Genomic DNA, 18244 nt, shown 5'->3' on the forward strand with positions numbered 1-18244 from the left:
GAATGATGTATGAGGAGAGATTGAGTCGGTTTGGATTATATTCGTTGGAGTTCAGAAGAGTGAGGGGGGATCTCATAGAAACCTATAAAGTTCTAACAGGACTTGACAGGGTAGATGCAGGAAGGATGTTCCTGATAGTGGGGGGGGGGGGGGGGTGTCCAGAACCAGGGGTCGTAATCTAAGGATACGGGGTAAACCTTTCAGGACTGAGATGAGGAGAAATTTCTTCACCCAGAGAGTGGTGAGCCTGTGGAATTCGCTACCACAGAAAGCAGTTGAGGCCAAAACATTTTATGTTTTCAAGAAGGAGTTAGATGTAGCTCTTGGCTCTAAAGGGATCAAAGGGTATGGGGCAAAAGCGGGAATAGGTTACTGGGTTGGATGATCAACCATGATCATGATGAATGGCGGAGCAGGCTCTAAGGGCTGAATGGCCTACTCTTGCTCCTATTTTCTATGTTTCTACGTCAATGCTCTGTCCTGCTGACAGTGTGCAAGGGTCATTAAGGCTCTTGTTTTATTTATATTCAGGGAGCTTCCCATAATGTTGTTGGAGTAAGTGAGCAGATCTCCAGTTGCTCATTATCTATGACAAACAGGCATTGTGAGTTTTGGATATGGTGTTCCAGAAGTGTTTTTTCCTGGATGGACTGCACCATCCACTCCGCTTACCTGATGTCAGATGTTGACCTCAAAAGACCAATTTGATGTTGATACCATCCACCATGATGCTATTCCCTCTCTTCTCCCCCTTCCCCCCACTACCCTGCAAAGGAATGGTATTCTCAAAGAACCAGCAGACCTTTATGAGCTGCTTGTGCCAAAATTCCTGCCCCAGGGCCTCAAAGATCTGCTAGTGTGTCCTGGCAGATTTATCTAACCATGATATGAGCGGATTTTTCAGTATCTGGCTAAGTCAGCATCTTGGTTTCCACGTGTGGCAGAGCGCATGATTTGCTGCTATCTGCCACTGCTGCACCGAGGCCACATTATTGACTGCCAGGTTTGTTGGTTTCTATTTGGAATGTGATTCATTCAGTAGAATGAGGGTTAAAGAGGAAATGTCATTCCATATTTGTGTAACCAAATGTATTGCAGCAAAATCTATGATTGCGAAGTTCAACTGTACTATCAGGGAGAGGTTCTGAGTGTCAGCCAGTCTTCCCCATAGGAGGGAAGGGAATTTGAGAGCCTCACTCAGGTTACCATGTAGGGGTGAAATGGGCTGAATTTTGTGCCAATGGCAGGGCTCCTGGTGCAGGGCTGAAAAGGCAAGGTAACCCCATCTCTGCCATTTGGAGCCCCCCAGCACAATTCTACGGTGCCAGGCCAATTAACAGCCTGGTGGTTCCATCCCCATCCCATTAAAAATGAGGATCCCACCTCCAAGAACTGCTGGCCCCTCACAGACCCAACAGCAGTATCAGCAGCGCCAACAGGAGTAGTGCCCATTGACAATACCGCAGAGGCCTTGGACCCAGGTCCAGTGCTGAAGACTCAGGACAGTGAGACAGGGTTGCTGGGGCCAGTCTGTCAGGCCGTGGCGAGGCAGGGGAGGGTGGGCATTTAGTATGGGGGAAGGGGTGTCCAGGGATGTACTTTGTTTGTTTGGCATGGGCAATCCATGGGCCAAAGAATGTTAATAGGCCTCTTAACAGCCTCAAGGCCCCTGGGCAGGAAGGCTTTGATCTATCACCCCCCCGAATAAAATTGTGTTATGACGGGAAGACGAAGGCCCCTCCGTCTCCCGCCTCCTGATGCAATTCTATGAGCACACCCTCCTCCTAGCCCATCTCCGGGGGAGCCCATAAGATTCAGCCTACACTGTGGCACTGGAAGACACAAGGAACATAGGAACAGGAGTAGGCTATTCAGTCTCTCAACCCTGTATTGGCATTCAGTTAGACCATGGCTGATCTGTACCTCAGCTCCATTTTTCCACCTTTGATCCATATTCCTTGATACCCTTACATAATAGAAGCCTGTTAATCGGTCTTGAAAACTATTACAGCATCCACAGCCTTTTGTGGAAGAGAATTCCACATTTCTACTACCCTTTGTGTGGAAAAAGTGCTTGCTGATTTGAGTCCTAAATTGTCTAGCTCCAATTTTAAGATGTCCTCTTATTCTGGATTCCCCACCAGAGGAAAAGGTTCCTTGGTACATACTCTATCAAATCCCTTTATTATTTTAAACACCTTGATTCGATTGCCCCTCAACCTACTGAACTCTAGGGAATGCAAACCAAGTTTATGCAGAAGCAAAATACTGTGGATGCTAGAAACCTGACTTCATGATTTAATCCTTTAAACCTTGGTATCAAATTGGTAAATTCACGCTGCAACCCCTCGAAGGCTAATATATACTTCCTGAGGTGTGATGTCGAGAACTGAGCTCAAGAACACAAGAAACAGTTTGCATCCTCCACTTGACTGGGTAATATTACGATGCCTAGCGGGAGAGATAATGAGAGATGTAATACAACTTGAAAAATAAACCTCATAGCACAGTTCCCTATAATGTCAAATCTCAAAGGCAGTGTTATAGCAATGTTCACTCTGGGGAAGGATACCAGGATATGCAATAAAATTGGGAATCATGAAGCAGAAGAAAAAACAGTTAGAATTTTTTCTTAACTTATTTGGCATGTCTTTACACTTTATCATGAATGCCAGTGAGGCAAATAAAATAAATGGGTTGAAGAAATAATTGCATATGTTCCTAGAGACTGAAGAGACCGAGGGATAAAATGAGAAGGTAAGTAGATAAGAGTTGATATCAATCTAGGATGGTTTATTGGAAATGGTCTTGTCCTTAAATTGTTTTTGCAAGCTTGACTAGATTTCATCTTGCACATCAAACATTTTTTCCCTGTTCATTTTCTTTAGTTTGCAGTCTTAACATTGCCGCAGTGATCTTTAGAGATATGCTACAGCACAGGATCAAGGGACTTTGAAGGCTAACTTCCAGACCCATGATTGACTTTTTGCTGGATATCATCCCGCAAGAGTCACAGCAGCTGTATCCTATGAAAGATTATTCCTGCTGTCCAGTTACTTCATTTGCTCCTCTGGGCTTCTTTAGTGTGCTGTACTCCATTATGAGACGAGACAACCTGAGCTTTGGCTGTGGTATTCATGGACTAAGAATTCCCACGTTACCTTTGTACTTTTCTTCTTCGGCGGAGGCCCACAAACAGACATCCTGCACCAGCCGCAGCCTCCATTGCAATGACTCTAATCCTATAAGCCATGCCGATTTTTATACTGCTGATACTTTAAACAAATGTCTGTTCCATAGTCCTATTTGTATATATTGTATCGCTACATTTTTGTACATGGTGGACTTACATTTGTTAAATGCTATTTATATATTGAAATGCTGTATATTTGAAAATAAAATTATTTTTCTGTAATAATTGGAAGGAATAGAATGAATGAATGAAAATGAGTGCTATGTTTGATGCCTGCTATCCCGCAGGCTCTGACTCTTGCTGATGTGTAGTTCTATGTGCACCAATAGTGCTGAACTATCTCCCTCAATCAGCAGTCCTTTGGTCCAAGTCACAACAGACAGGAGCTTATTTGACTGGGCAGGCCTTACAGCCAATTCTCACTCAGCATATTACATGTACTGGAGGAGTAGCTACTCAGGAGGAACCCTGGCTCAAGGGCAGAGGCCAGTTTTAGTAGTGTTAGGGTGTACCAGGCTGTGGCCTCTTCTGCAGACCCCACTGAAGATAACAAAATCAGGCAGCGGAGCCTATGGTGGCTTGCAGGCATGTATGAGGAAAAGAAAATGACTTGCATTTATATGGTGCTTCTCCCAACCTTAGGACGTCCCAAAGTGTTTACAGTCAATGAAATGCTTTTGAAGTGTAGTCACTGTTGTGATGTAAGCATCCCCAAGAAAGAATTCTGCAGAATTTTCAAAGATCTAGGTCCCCATCCCTTTCTGGATTCCAAGCAATCCTGACCTTTGCCCATGTCAGTGAGATTAATCTGCACTGCTCCAATGTTGGGGGTCTCAATTAAAGCCATCCCAAAAATTTTACACTGTCTGGGATCCAGTATATCAGGTTCTGGCAGAGCTTATGGCCATTCTGGAAGATGATTAAAATTAGTATTTTTGGCCCCATAAATTGCAATTTGTTAACTGTGGTTCAGTGCTATCTCTCTTGCCTTTGAATCATATAGTCATAGAGTCAGAGTCATTACGGCACAGAAAGAGGTCATTTGGCCCATCCAGTCCATGCTGGTTCACTGAAGAGTGATCCAGTCAGTCCCTTTCCTTCGCTCTATCCCCATAGCCCTGCAAGTTTATTTCCTGGAAGTGCCCATCCAATTTCCTTTTGAAATCATTTATCATCTCTGCTTCCACCACCCTCATAGGCAACAAGTTCCAGCTCATTACTACTTGCTGTATAAAAATTTCTTCCTCACATCCCTCCTGCATCTCTTGCCCAAAACCTTAAATCTCCTAGTCCTTGTACCATTAGCTAATGTGAACAGCTTTTCTTTGTCTACTTTATCTAAACCTGTCATAATCTTGTACACCTCTATCAAATCTCCTCTCAATCAACTTTTGCTCTAAGGAGAACAATCCCAGCTTCTCCAACCTAATCATGTAGCTATGATCCCTCATCCCTGGAACCATTCTGGTAAATCTCCTCTGCACCCTCTTAAGGGCCCTCACATCCTTCCTAAAGTGTGGTGATCAGAACTGGACACAATACTCTTGTTGTGGCCTAACCAGAGCTTTATAAAGGTTCAGCATAACTTCCCTGTCTTTGTACTCAATACCTCTATTTATGAAGCCCGAGATCCCATATGCTTTGCTAAGTACTCTCTCAATATGTCCTGCCACTTTCAAAGATCAATGCACATGCATCCCAGGTCTCTTTGCCGCTGCAAACTTAGCAGAACTGTGCTATTAAATCGGTATTGCCTCTCACTGTCCCTTCTGCCAAAATGCATTACCTCACACTTCTCTGTATGAAATTCCATCTGCCACTTCTCTGCCCATTCTGCTAGGCTATCGTTATCCTGTTGCAGTCGATTGGTATCATCACTGTTTTCCACACCTCCAAGTTTGGTATCTGTGGTATATTGTAATATCTTTTAAATACTGCCTTCTGTTGGGAAGTGTAAATAAAAGTTTCCAACATGGCTGCTTCCAGATAAGACCTCAAGTTAGTTTTATTCTGAATACACAACAGAAACATGGCAACGAAAGGATAGGATTGATTTTCTTTTAACATTTCCATTCGAGAGACTATAGTATGAAGAACATTCTGACACAATTTTTGGAACTCCCAGTTTGAGTGATTTGAGCAATTATGTCTGTAGTTTGTATTCAGCTACAACTCCGTGTGTATCCTATCACCAGACTTGTTCTGGGATGGCAGGACTGTCCTATGAAGAGAGATTGGGGAAACTGGGCCTGTATTCGCTAGAGTTTTGAAGAATGAGAGGCGATCTCATTGAAACCCACAAATTACTTAAAGGGATAGTCAGAGTAGATGCAGGTAAGATGTTTCCCCTGGTTGAGGAATCTAGAACCAGGGGGCACAATTTCAAAATAAGAGGGAAGCCACTTAGGAGAGAGATGAGGAGAAATTTCTTTACTCAGAGTTGTGAATCTTTGGAATTCTCTACCCCAGAAGGCTGTGGAAACTCAGTCATTGAGTATGTTTAAAGCAGAGATTGACAAATTTCTAAATACCAATGACATAAAGGGATATGAGGATCACGTGGGAAAAAGGCATTGAAGTGAATGATCAGACATAATCTTATTGAATGGCGGGGCAGGCTCAATGGGCTGAATGGCCTACTCCTGATCCTATGTTCCCTTGTAATTTTAAAAATATGGCACTGAAGTCATATTTTGGGACAATGGGGGAATTCAGCCCTAATATGAGGACTTGTGTAATTATGAACAAAGGTTACACATTCAGCTGCAAGCTAATAAAATCCTAGATGAGGATAAGGTGAATGTTTTCCTGACCATGATGGGGCTGGATGCATTTCGGGTGGTGTTTAACCTATATTGCCCAGTATTGTGGATTATTCTGAAATTAATGAGATTCTGGACTCATATTATGGCTCAAATAAGAATGAAATTGCAGCCCAAGTTGCATTTCCTGGAAGGAAGCAGTTGCAAAATGAGTCTATTGCAGATTATATTCTTGAGTTACAGAAACTTTCTTGCCACTGTGGTTATGGTGCCAACATAGAAGTCAACCTTAGAGACACATTCGTTGGAGGTCTAAAGAATAGTAAAATCCAGGCCAAGCTTTTATGTAAAGGCAATGAGATGACGCGGAAGGAGGCTTGTAATTAGGCTACAGCCATGGAAATGGCAGGAAGAGATAGCTGCAGATTGCAAGGAAGTTCTTTTCCTGAGCCGACAGGGGAGGTCCACCGGATTTCAGCGGGAACCAGGCCAGGGCAGCCAAATTCACAGACTCAGAGTCAGAAATTTAGGTGCTATCATTGCCATGGTAGCCACCAACCATCCAAATTCTCCCATTTCCAGTCAAAGTGCTGAGCCTGTGGGAAAGTCTGTCATATCCAGATGGTATGCAGGAGTAGAGGAAACAGTAATGCTCCAGGTTGTGGAAAAGCTCCAAGTCACAGCAATGCACCAAGTCAAGGTCATGGTAGACCCAAAGCTAGATCAGGCTCCTGGAAGTCCTCGAATACATATATGATAGATGTGGAAACAGAAGTTGATGTTACCGAGCAGGAAAAGCAAGAGTTGTTTTCAGTCAGAGAGGGGACATGATAAAAAAAAAGATAGAGGTATATGAAATTATGAGAGGCATAGATAGGGTAGATAGCCAGAGTCTATTTCCCATGGTAGGGATGACTAAAACTAGAGGGCATAGATTTAAGGTGAGAGAGAGGAGGTTTAAAGGGGATCAAAGGGGCACATTTTTCACACAAGGAGTAGTGGGTATCTGGAATAAGCTGCCAGAGGAGGTGGTGGAGGCAGGAACAGTAGCAACATTTAAGAGGCATCTGGACAGGTACTTGAATGAGAAAGGCATAGAGGGATATGGAATTAATGCAGGCAGGTGGGATTAGTATCGATAGGATTATGGTCGGCATGGATGCGGTGGGCCGAAGGGCCTGTTTCTATGCTGTATGACTCTGTGACTCTATGACTCTATCAAACAGAACATGGAAGTTGAGAGCAAAAGGGCTAAAGATATAATTCCAGCGCCCACAGTAAAAATGAAGTCAGAGACTTGATACTGCTGCAGCAGTGTCTGTTATCTCAGAAGGAGAGTACAAGAAGTCCCTAAGTCGCATTCCCTTGCAAAAAACTGGTGTGAAACTGACTAGATATTCCAATAACAGTATTCCAGTTTTAGGTGAAGTGAGTGGTAAAGTAGAATACAATATTGAATCCTATTACTTGCCATTGGTAGTGGTAGGAGGGAACAAAGTTTCCTGGAAGGGAAGAAATTGGCTTAAGGAAATTCATTTAATGGACAGAGCTATTTACAGCAGGGATTGATAAGAGTACATCTGACATTGAGAAATTGAAGACTGATTCAATTTTAGCCTATAACTTACCCATAAATTACATGCATAAATGACATGCCCATGTCTGCAAGAGAAATTTCTGAAGAAACTCACAAGAATGTGGTGCTCATTAAAGTACTCAATTATATCATGAATGGTTGGTCAATAGAGTATGAAGATGAGAAATTCAAGAGTATTTCACATGTAGAAGTGAACTAAGTGTAGATCAAGCCTGTCTCCTATGGGGTTTAAGAGTCGTTATTCTGCCAAGGTTTAGAGAGAGATTGTTAGAGGGACTTCATTAAGAGCAGGGATAGTCCATATGAAAGCAGTAGTAAGAAGTTATTTTTGGTATCCAAACGTAGATAGAGATATTGAAGAGTTGGTGAAAAGTTGTGAAGTGTATCTCAGAATGAGAAATGATCCAACCAAGGTTCCTTTTATTCCATGGTCAAACACAATAAAACTATGGGAATGTGTACATATCAATTTCTTGAAGTGGAAGGTAAAGAGTACTTTGTTTTGGTTGATAGCTTTACCATGTGGAAATTGTTGAGTTTATGTCCAATACCACAAGTGCCAAAACTATTGACGTTTTGCGAAGTTAGTCTGCAATTTATGGATTGCCAAAAGTATTGTTGTCAGATAATAGTCCACAGTTTATGTCAGAAGTGTTTGAAATATTTCTGAGTAAGAATAGAGTCAGACACACACTAATACCACTATATCACCCAGCATACATGCATAAATGACATGCCCATGAAAGGTGCTGCAGAAAGAAGTGTACAAATTGTGAAGCGGTCTTTGCAGAAGTATTTGCTAGGTAATAAGTTCGGCAGTAATTTCCATGTTTCTCTTCGGCACAGGGTAGACAATTTTCTGTTCTGTTAAAGAGTAACCTCACAGTCTACGACAGATTGCTCACCTTACGAGTTAGTGTTTAACGTGCTCCTAGGATAAGGTTTAGTTTGCTTAAGCCAGGTGTCAAAAGCAAGGTAAGAGAAAAGCAAGACAGAGTGAAAATGAGTCATGATACGTGAGGCGTGAAACTTGAGAGTTCAGTGCTGGCCAGAAGGTCATGGTGAAAAACCACTGAGGTGATAAGGAAAAGTATGTGTTTGGAGTTGCTGTAAAAAGACTGGATGTATTCACATATCTAGTGAAGATTGGTGAGAGACTCCGTCAGTGTCATGTAGATCATTTGCTTGAAAGAGGAAATCTGACAAAGGGTGAGCAGAGTCAAGCTAATGAAAATGGAAGAATTTACCCAGACAGAAAGAGAAAGAAGCCAGGTAGGTTAATTGAAAGTATTTAGGAAGAAGAAATAAGTAGTTCTTTTCACTATTTTTTGTCAAATTATATTTTTTGTTAAAGACATACTGGTGTTAAGGAAAACATTTTTTTTAAATGTGTAAATTACTCTGGAAATATTGTTTTCAGTTTTATTATATTAATAACAGTCATGCAACCCAACCTGTTAAATTTCAGAGTATTGTTAATGTATTCTGGGAAATTATGTACCTGTACCATTTTACACCTACTGTATAAGTTGTTTTTTTAAAGTTGGGAGTAAGTGTAGTATATTGTAATATATTTTGTATACTGCCTCTCTGCTGCCCTCTCTATTGAGAGGTGTTGGGAGGTATAAATAAAAGTTTCCAACATGGCTGCTTCCAGTTAAGATCTCATGTCAGTTTTATTCTGAATACACAGCAGTATCATTGGCAAATTTTAAATTTTACTCTGTATTTCAATATCCAAGTCATTTGTATAAATCGCAAAAGGCAATGGTCCTAGCACTACACCTTGGGGAGCACTGATGTCTACCATCCTCCAGTCTGAAAAACAAATGTTACCATGACTCACTGTTTCCTGTCCTTAAACCAATTTTTTAAAATCTAAGCTGACATGACCCTCCTGTTCCATAAGCCTCAATTTTGTTAACCAGCCTTTTATATGGTACTTTGTCATCACTTTCTTATAATCGATATAAACAACATTCACTGCATTCCCTTCATCAACTTTCTCAGTTATTTAATCAGAAAATTCAATTAGGTTAGGCAAGCATGATCTGCCTTTTACAAATCAGTGCTGGCTCTCCTGAATTAACTCAAGAACATGAAATGAGTTATGTCAAGGCAAGTGCCTATTGATCTTTCCCCCTGATTATTGTTTCTAAAATCTTACCACTGATGTTAAACTGACCAGTCTGTAGTTAATAAGAATGTTCTTACACCTTTTCTTGAACAAGAGTGTCACATTTCTTACTCTCCAATCCTCTGGCACCTCCCCCATATCTAGGGAAGATTGGAAGATTACAGCAATCCCTTCTACTATCTCCACCCTCACTTCCTTTAGGAACCAGGGATGCAAACCCTCTGGACTAGATGACTAATCTGCTGTAATCTTGGCCAGCTTTTCCAGTACATTCTGCCTATCAATTTTCACTCCATCTATTACCTCTACCATCTCTGTTTTGACTGATATCTTGTCAGCATCCTCTTATTAAACACCAATATGAAGTATTCTTGCCTTGCCCTGTGCCTCTAAGTATGTATCACCCTCTTTGTCCTTAATAGGCCCACCCCATCCCTTACTATTTACATGTCGGTAGAAGATTTTTGGGTTCCCATTCATGTTCTCTCTTTGCCAGTCTTAGTTTCCTCTTCACTTTCCCTCCCAACTTATTGTATTTGACCTGGTTTTAGCTTGAAGAATTTAACTGACACACATCATACACCCTCTTTTTTTGTTTCATCATATTCTCTTTTTCCCTTGTCATCCAAGGCTTTGGTTCCCCAACCTTTTTCCCTTGTTGGGATGTACTTAGCCTGAAACATCTTCTCCTTAAAGATCTCCTATTGTTCCATAACAGATTTTCCTGTCAATCTTTGGTTCCACTTTAGCCCTGTCATCCCATTGACGTTAGCCCTCTTCCAATTTAGAAGTTCTACTTTATATTGTTCCTTGCTCTTCTCCATTACTAATCTAGGTAAAGTATACTTGGATTTCCAAAAGGCATTAGATAAGATGCCATAAAAAATGTTAAATGGGGCAATTTCACATTGGCAGGCTGTGACTAGTGGAGTGCGGCAAAGATCAGTGCCAGGGCCTCAGCTATTTACAATCTATATTGATGACATAGATGAAGAGACCATGAGTAATGTATCTAAGCTTGCTGATGATACAAAGCTAGGTGGGAATGTAAGCTGTGAGGAGGAGACAAAGAGGCTGCAAAGAGATATAGACAGGCTAAGTGATTGGGCAACAAGGTGGCAGATGGAGTATACTGTAGGGAGGTGTGAGATTATTCACTTTGGTAGTAAGAATAGAAAAGCAGAATATTTTTCAAAAGGAGTGAACCTTGTAAATGTTGATGTTTAGAGGGCCTTGGCTGTACTTGTACAAGGAGCACAGAAAGTTAACATGCAGGTACAGCAAGCAATTAGGAAAGCAAATGGCATGTTGGCCTTTATTGCAAGGGGTTTGACGTACAAGAATAAGGAAGTCTTGCTACAATTGTGTAGGGTTTTGGTGAGACCACATCATGAATACTGGGCTGAATATTACTCTCCCGCCCACATGCGCAGGCTGAGCACTGCCATACCACCGTGATCTAGCGTGCAGCGGCTCATTTAAAAATGCTATTCCCCCCCGAATCATGTGGCGGGGGCGGCCTCTGCGCAGATGCTGGTGCTATTTTTAAAGGGCTGCCAGACCTGCATAAAAACGACAGAGTTGAACCCCGTACCCCCTCCCCACTACACTGTAAACAAATTTCTGACCCGTCCCCTCCCTCAATACAATGAAAATAAATGTCCACCCTTACCCTCCCCTCCCAAAACACATTGAAGATTTGACCTCTCTGCCCACACAACTGCACAAAGTGCAGAGGTCACTCCTTCCTCCCCCAACACTAGAAATGCAGAGTTGATCCCATTTCCTCCCCCCCCCCACTTCACTGACAATCCTAAGCTCCCCCCTTCCCCACCTCAGTGGCACCAACTTTCAGTCGCACTGAAGATCTTGGACAGCTGGTACGATCACAGTGTATGGTTTTTAAACATATTCATTTCTTTTATTTAAATATTTAAAATTAGGTCCTGTCGCCGAGTGGTGGTGGGGGGGGGGGGGGGGCGGCGGGGGTTGGGGGGGGGGTGGTGGTTGGTGCCACGGAGACTTGCGGCGGCCGCCGGGAAGATCGGGCCCGGCAAACCCGGCATCAGGCTCCATGGCAGGCCGCTGCTGCTGCGATCTTCTGGTCCCCACACCGCTACAGAGCCCAATGTTGGGAGCTCAACAAAATCTTAGCCACTGTGTGCAGTTTTGGACTCCATATTTGAGGAAGGATGTACTTGCATTGGAGGTGGTACAGCAAAGGCTAACTAGATTGGTTCCTAAGATGAGAGGGTTGTCCTATGATGAAAGGCAGAGTAAATTAGGTCTATACCTTCTCGTGTTAAGAAGATTGAAAGGTGATCTCATTGAAATATACAAGATCCTGAAGTGGTTCAATCGGGTAGACACTGAGAGGTCGTTTTCCCCTGGCTGGGGAATCTAAAACACGGGGTGGGCAGCGGGCACAGTCTCAGGATTAGGGTCCAATCATTTAGGACTGAGATGAGGAGAAATTTCTTCACTCAAAGGGTTGTGAACGTTTGGAGTTCTTTACCCCAGAGGGTTGTAGATACACCATCGTTGAGTATACTTAAGGCTGGGATGGATAGATTTCTGGTCTCTCAGGGAATCAAGGGATATGGGGAGTGGGTGGGAAAGTGGAGTTGAGGCCAAGGAACAGCCATGATCGTATTGAATGGTGGAGCAGGCTCGAGGGGTCGTATAGTCTACTTCTGCTCCAATTTCTTAAGTTCTTACGTTCTTTTGTAAACCTTGTGATATGAAAATCACTCTTACACAAGTGCTCCCCTTGGGTAAGAGTGATCAGAAATTTGCGAGTTCAAGCCACACTTTGGAGATTTGGAAACACAATCTAGGTTGACTTCAATACAGTAATTGAAGCAGTTTTGCACACTTCGAGATGTCAGCTTTTGGATGAAATGTAAAACTAATCTGCTCTCTTACATTGACATAAACATATGATTTCACTATCCAGAGAGGAACAGGGCGATGTGCATTTTTTCCTCAACCAAAATCACTTTCATAAAAAAAACAAGATTATCTGGTCATTTATCTCATTGCTGTTTGCTGGCCTTGCTCTGCATAAATTGGCTGCAATGTTTGACTATATTTCAAAAGTACTTCAGTGGCTGTGAAAAGCTTTGAGATATCCTCGGAACATGAAATGTGCTATATAAATGCAAGTTTTCTTTCTTTCTATTAACTTATTGAGAAACCTGGCTGAAGGGCCAAAGCCCACAGTGCGGTTGACACCAAGGGTCAAATAAGAGATGACACATGGAATCAGGAACTAGCGATTAGGTGCCACAAAACTTGGCTTTTAAAAGCCTGTAGATTTTTGGAGAAAGGAAAGAGTTGAGGAGATAATAGGTGGTTGGGTGGCAAAAATCTTTTCTATTGAGTATGATTGTCCTCACAACTGTGACTATACTTCAAACAGTACTTCATTGACTGTAAAGTGCTTTGAAATGTCTGGTGGTTGTGAAAGGTGCTATATAAATGTAAGTCTTTCTTTAAATTTGCTTTCCTAAAGTGCATAAATTTACCTGACTAGACTAAAAAGGCTTGAACATAATTGTTTTACCATGACAGCTATGAACTCTGTTTGTAGGTTTTAGTCAGATGCCTCCAGGGCAGTGCCAATCTATACTTAGGTTTGCAGTTCTATTTTCTACACTTGTGCAATCCATAAAATTAAAAAAATGTTCACTAGAGACCAAGATGTCTTAGATTAAGCATAGGAGAAAAGAAATTTGCATTTACATAGCATCTTATCACGTTCTCAGGTTATCCCAATGCACTTCACAACCAAGGATTTGTTTTGATGTGCGGTCTTTGTTGTACAGCACAACCTACTGCAGCTATGTGACACTTAACTCTTTGCTTGCCATCAATACCAATAACCAGTTTAAGATTTGCAAATGAGAAACATCATGGCTGAGAAAAGCCCATGGAGCTCAGCTTTCTTTATGGCACCTAATTTAGCATAATGCTAATGTTTTAGTTCTAGTGCCCTTTGTTCCATAAGTATGTTCTTCCTGCTCTAAATCCACTTTTCACTCATTTCCATTAATGATTTCTGGCTCTGCTTTATTGGCATTCTTTAAAGTAATATCTTGGGTTACCATTTCTATATCATTTAATGTTTTGGACTTTTGTGATATCCCATAACCACCTTCTTGCCAGGCTGTAAAGTTTAAGCTTCTCTAATTTCTTCATAACACATTCATTCTCTTTATACTCGGTAGTAATGTTTTTTTGTCCTGACTTGAACACATTATTCTGACCTGCTTTTTGTTAAATTTAAGCATACTCTGTATGTGTTTATTCTATTGTTGCAGTTACATATAATTTACCATTCTTTTAGCTTTTTAAAATTTATTCATCACATTGTTTGGACATTGAGACTGATGTTTACATTATTATGCTTCGGTCCCTTTCTCAGTGTTCAGTTATATTTTTATGTTATAGGCATATGTCCACTAAGATTTGGATTTACAGGGGACTAAATTCTCTGGAGACGTGTTCCTGGCAGTTATAGTTGGATTCGCCACTGACCGTGCAGAGTCAGTAGGAAATCACTGCATTCACATGGGGCTGCCGTGCACTTGCACTACTAGGGACACATATCGGGCAGCTGATTGCTGCCTGACTTATGCCAGGAACCAATTGGAATTGCCAAGTAATTTTGGCACCAGCCAGCCTCAAACTCATTTCATGTAGGCATTTTGTAATTTGCAGCAGAGAGGAGACTTTATCCCTTAAGTGTTGACTGAATTTCAACTTGGGTTCTAGAGTTGAGAGATGTACTGTATGTTGTAAATCACTACGTCACTCAGTCACTGTCAGTCAACACAAGGGGTTGTGTTGGGTCATGGGTCATATTTTCCCATCGACAGTGTTCTGAAGCAGTGGCTGAATTTTGTTGAAAGGCCCAAGGTCCTGTTGTTGGGACCGGAAGCGGGAACTGTTCCCATGCAGGCAGTGGGCGGCCGAATGAATTGAATTACATGGCTGGTGGTCAATTAACGGCTGGGAGGAAGGGGTGCTGTCCAATCAAGTGGTGCGGGTGGCATCAAGTCACGTCGCTGGAAGTGCTGGTGCCATATTTGAAGGTCAGTCAGCACTGAATAAAAGGTAACATTGAAATGCCAAATGGAGAACCGAGCAGCAGTGAACACCCGAGCAGCACTGAGGACCTGAGCAGCATTGGAGATATAAGCTTGGCAGAACTGCGATCCAGGGTGGCTCCACGGTTCACTGATGCCCCCCTGCAGGTTCTCCTCCAGACTGCGCAGGTGGGAGGTCCTCTTCCCCGTGACAGGAGGAGGAGACCGGCCCACCAAACCCAGCCATCCTGGATAGAGGTCACTGAGGAAGTCAGCAGCCATGGGGTTGCCCCTTGAACCTGGCTGCCATGCCATAAGAGGGTCAATGACCTCATGCGTTCTGCCAAGGTGAGTGCAGCACACAGTCAATCCTGCAGCCTCACATGTGACCAGGGGTGAATGTGAGTCATTGACAATGGCCAGGCAGCAGCATTGGCTTTTGCAGGTATGGCAGCCATAACAGTGAATGGCCCCAGTCCATCACAGTTGACTCCGGCACTGCTACATCTGAGTGGCCGCATGCAGGAGGCATTCATGTGGCACCATCACAGACAGTCAGGTGGCAACAGCAAAGGTGATGCGTATGTCTTTGCCGGGTGACTAACAATGCTCATCAGTCCATAATTCGAGGGAAAGGAAGACCAGAAGTGGTATCCCAAATCTTGCGGTACTGACTCCCATGGAGGAGGAGGCACTGGAACTTGGAGGACAGCATGGGGAGATGATGGTGAGACAGAAGTGGAGAGACGAGAGACTGAGTGGCCTAATGGGTGGGCACAAAACAGCCTCAGGAAAACACAAGGCATAGTGCTCATGTGTCCTCCACTGGTCACATGGAGCTATACACGAGGAGTAGTCTGAAGGACATGATGAAATGCGCATTACCCTCTAACTAATCTTCTCTCTCACCCAGGTCAAAGACAAGAACAGACAGCTCCACTGACCGGGGGACAGCCATCCACCTCTGAGGAGGAGGGAGCCTCAGAGGTTCCAATGTCACATCGTTCCCTTGCACCACCCACCGGCACAGATACTCTCACGTCAGTTGGTATCTGTTTGTGAGTAGATATGGGATCACAATCTGGTGAACACATCACACATGCGCCCGAGGAGATGGCGGAGGCTGTGACAGCCAAGGTCACTGGCTCCTGGGGAGTGTTGGAGTGCCCTGCGATGCTGAGCCCCAGGCTGATGACATGCCTCTGGAGTCGTCAGCAGGGCGGCAGATGCTGGAGCTACCACGTGAAGTGAGGGGACATCTGGTGAAATTTCCAGAGGCTAGGTGCATCCTGGCATGGTTGATGGAGGAATCTATCCAGGAATGCCGCCATGTCTCTGGCATGTGTGCACTTGGCTTCCTCCATTCAGAAACTGGTGACCGTCATGGACAGCCATTTCCAAAAGACCACTCAATGGATGCTGGAGATGCACGCGGAACTGCATACCATTGCCAGACACATAAGCTTTGTGCAGCAATAGCTGGGCGAGAGTGCAGGGCTAGGCACCTGGAGTCACCACCAGATCCAAGCACTCCTCAGGTGGGCAGGGAGGTACAGGTGAGCCTTGAAAGGGGAGAAGAGCGAGTGTCTGATGCATCTGGCGGCTCCACTCAGGGCACTCCTATCATAAACAGCTGCCCCTCGGCCTCTCTGTCTGTGACACCAGCACCTCACTCAGCTATGATGCCAGAGGACGACAGCTAACGTCATCCTAAGTCATGCGGCAGCAAGGTCAGGAGCCTGCCTCCACCTCAGCTGATAGTATGGGTAGGGGAAGCACCACGTAGGAGCACATGTAAGAGATTTAAGAAGAGCACCTAGCTGCGCTCGGGGTTCACGGGTTACTTCTTTTTTGGAGTCATGGAGCTTTGCGTTCTTTTCTACTGTCATTAATGACTGATGTGGCAAGGCTTGAGTTCTCCTTGCATTTCTTGTCAGCCACTGAGACTTCAGGAGCCCCCTGGCTCTGTTACAGGGTTTGATGGGTGGGAGCACATTGTGTAAGGTCAATGCATTCCCCATGCTGCTGTCTAATGTCTAACTGGCTGCAGGTAAATGGCAAGATCAATGAAGGAGGCAGCAAGGAGGTGTCAACAGGGATGCAGAAAGGTGAAGCTTTATTGGATTGAACATATCTGTTAGTAAAAATCACATGAACCGTGCCTGTATTAGCACATCCCGACCATTCCTTGCACGTCTCTCATGGCACCTTGCCTGTGGCCCTTGGGCCTCATCAATATCCTGAGCCTGCTAATCATCTTCCTCCATCTCCTCATTGTTGGAGGAGGCATCGTGCTCAATGAAATCCTCATTGTTCAATTGCTTTCCTCTCTGGAGGGCACAGCAAACCACCACAATATGCGGAACCCTTGCTGGGCCCTACTAAAGAGCATCACTAGATCTGTCTAGGGAGCTGAACTGGCACCTTTTCCCCATCTCCTCACTGTCTATGCCAGTGCCTGCGCTGTTCCGCCCTGCTTGCAAAGGCACATTATGACTCACAATGGCTGTCATTTGGAGCCAGAACTGACCTCCTGCTAGCTCACTGCCTCCTCATACCTGGTGAACTCTGAACGTTTATATGCACTTGTGGAAAAATCCGAAAACCCTTGTAAAATTGAAGTTAATTGCCTTTTAAATAGGCTTAATTACCTGCTTGCCGCGTGCCAACTGCCAGCTGCCCTTAGCAGGGAGACAGTGATGTAGTGGTAATGTCACTGAACGAGTAATCCAGAGGCCCAGGCTAATGGCCTGGGAACACAGGTTTAAATCTCACCATGGCAGCTGGTAAAATTTAATGAACTCAAATTAATTAATTAAATTAATTACTTAAAAACCTGGAATTGAAATCTGGGGCTGGATTTTTGGGTCCTCCAGAGGTGGGTGGGGGGGGCATAGAATCGCGATGGGAGGCGGGGGGCAGAAGGCCCATCGCCAAGCGATTTCGCTGGGGGTGGGATAGGCTGATCACAGCCTTCCCGTCCAGAGGCCAATTGAGGCCCTCAAGTGGCCCACTAAAGGCCACTTTAGGGCCTCTTCCCTCGCCGCTGGGATTTAACCAGCAGCAGGGGCTGCCTTCACCACACGGGGAGGGCGCCTTGTAATATGAGGAGCTCTCCCTGCTGGATTGGGAGGGGTCCCTCTTCCGTGGGCAATCTGTGGCTCATGGAGAACCCCTGCCAGCAAAACCTTTACCTCCCTAAACCCCTCTCATCCTGCATTTCAAACCCATCTCCCACCGCCCCCCCCCCTCGCTGAGGCCTCCTGGACTGGCCCCGGCATCTCTGCCTCACTTACCTGAGGTCCGGGGCTCCAGCTCTGGGCCCGGGTCCAACGCCTTTGCAGTACCGGCAGTTGCCATTGCTCCCAGTAATGCTGCTTGGTACTGTTGAGCTGCCGGCCCTGTGATTGGTTGGCAGCTCTTGGAGGCGGGATCCCTCTCTTTAAAGTGACAGAGATCCCGGCG

General features: G+C 44.2%; 1 protein-coding gene across 2 annotated transcripts in view; it reads left to right on the forward strand.

Moving 5' to 3' along the window:
- The window catches only part of LOC137369365 (endothelial lipase-like), a 158653-nt gene that overhangs the window by 51863 nt on the left and 88546 nt on the right, over nt 1-18244 (forward strand). Inside the window, exon 10 of one of the 2 annotated variants that reach the window (XM_068030467.1) lies at nt 2889-8824. In XM_068030467.1, coding sequence (XP_067886568.1) covers nt 2889-2901 — 13 coding nt within the window. In that variant the 3' untranslated portion in view covers nt 2902-8824. Of the gene's footprint in view, nt 1-2888; nt 8825-18244 lie in introns of those variants that run through there. The other variant, XM_068030476.1, reaches the window with a different exon arrangement.

Source organism: Heterodontus francisci, chromosome 1 (assembly GCF_036365525.1).
Source record: "Heterodontus francisci isolate sHetFra1 chromosome 1, sHetFra1.hap1, whole genome shotgun sequence".
NCBI classification, from domain to species: Eukaryota; Metazoa; Chordata; class Chondrichthyes; order Heterodontiformes; family Heterodontidae; genus Heterodontus; species Heterodontus francisci.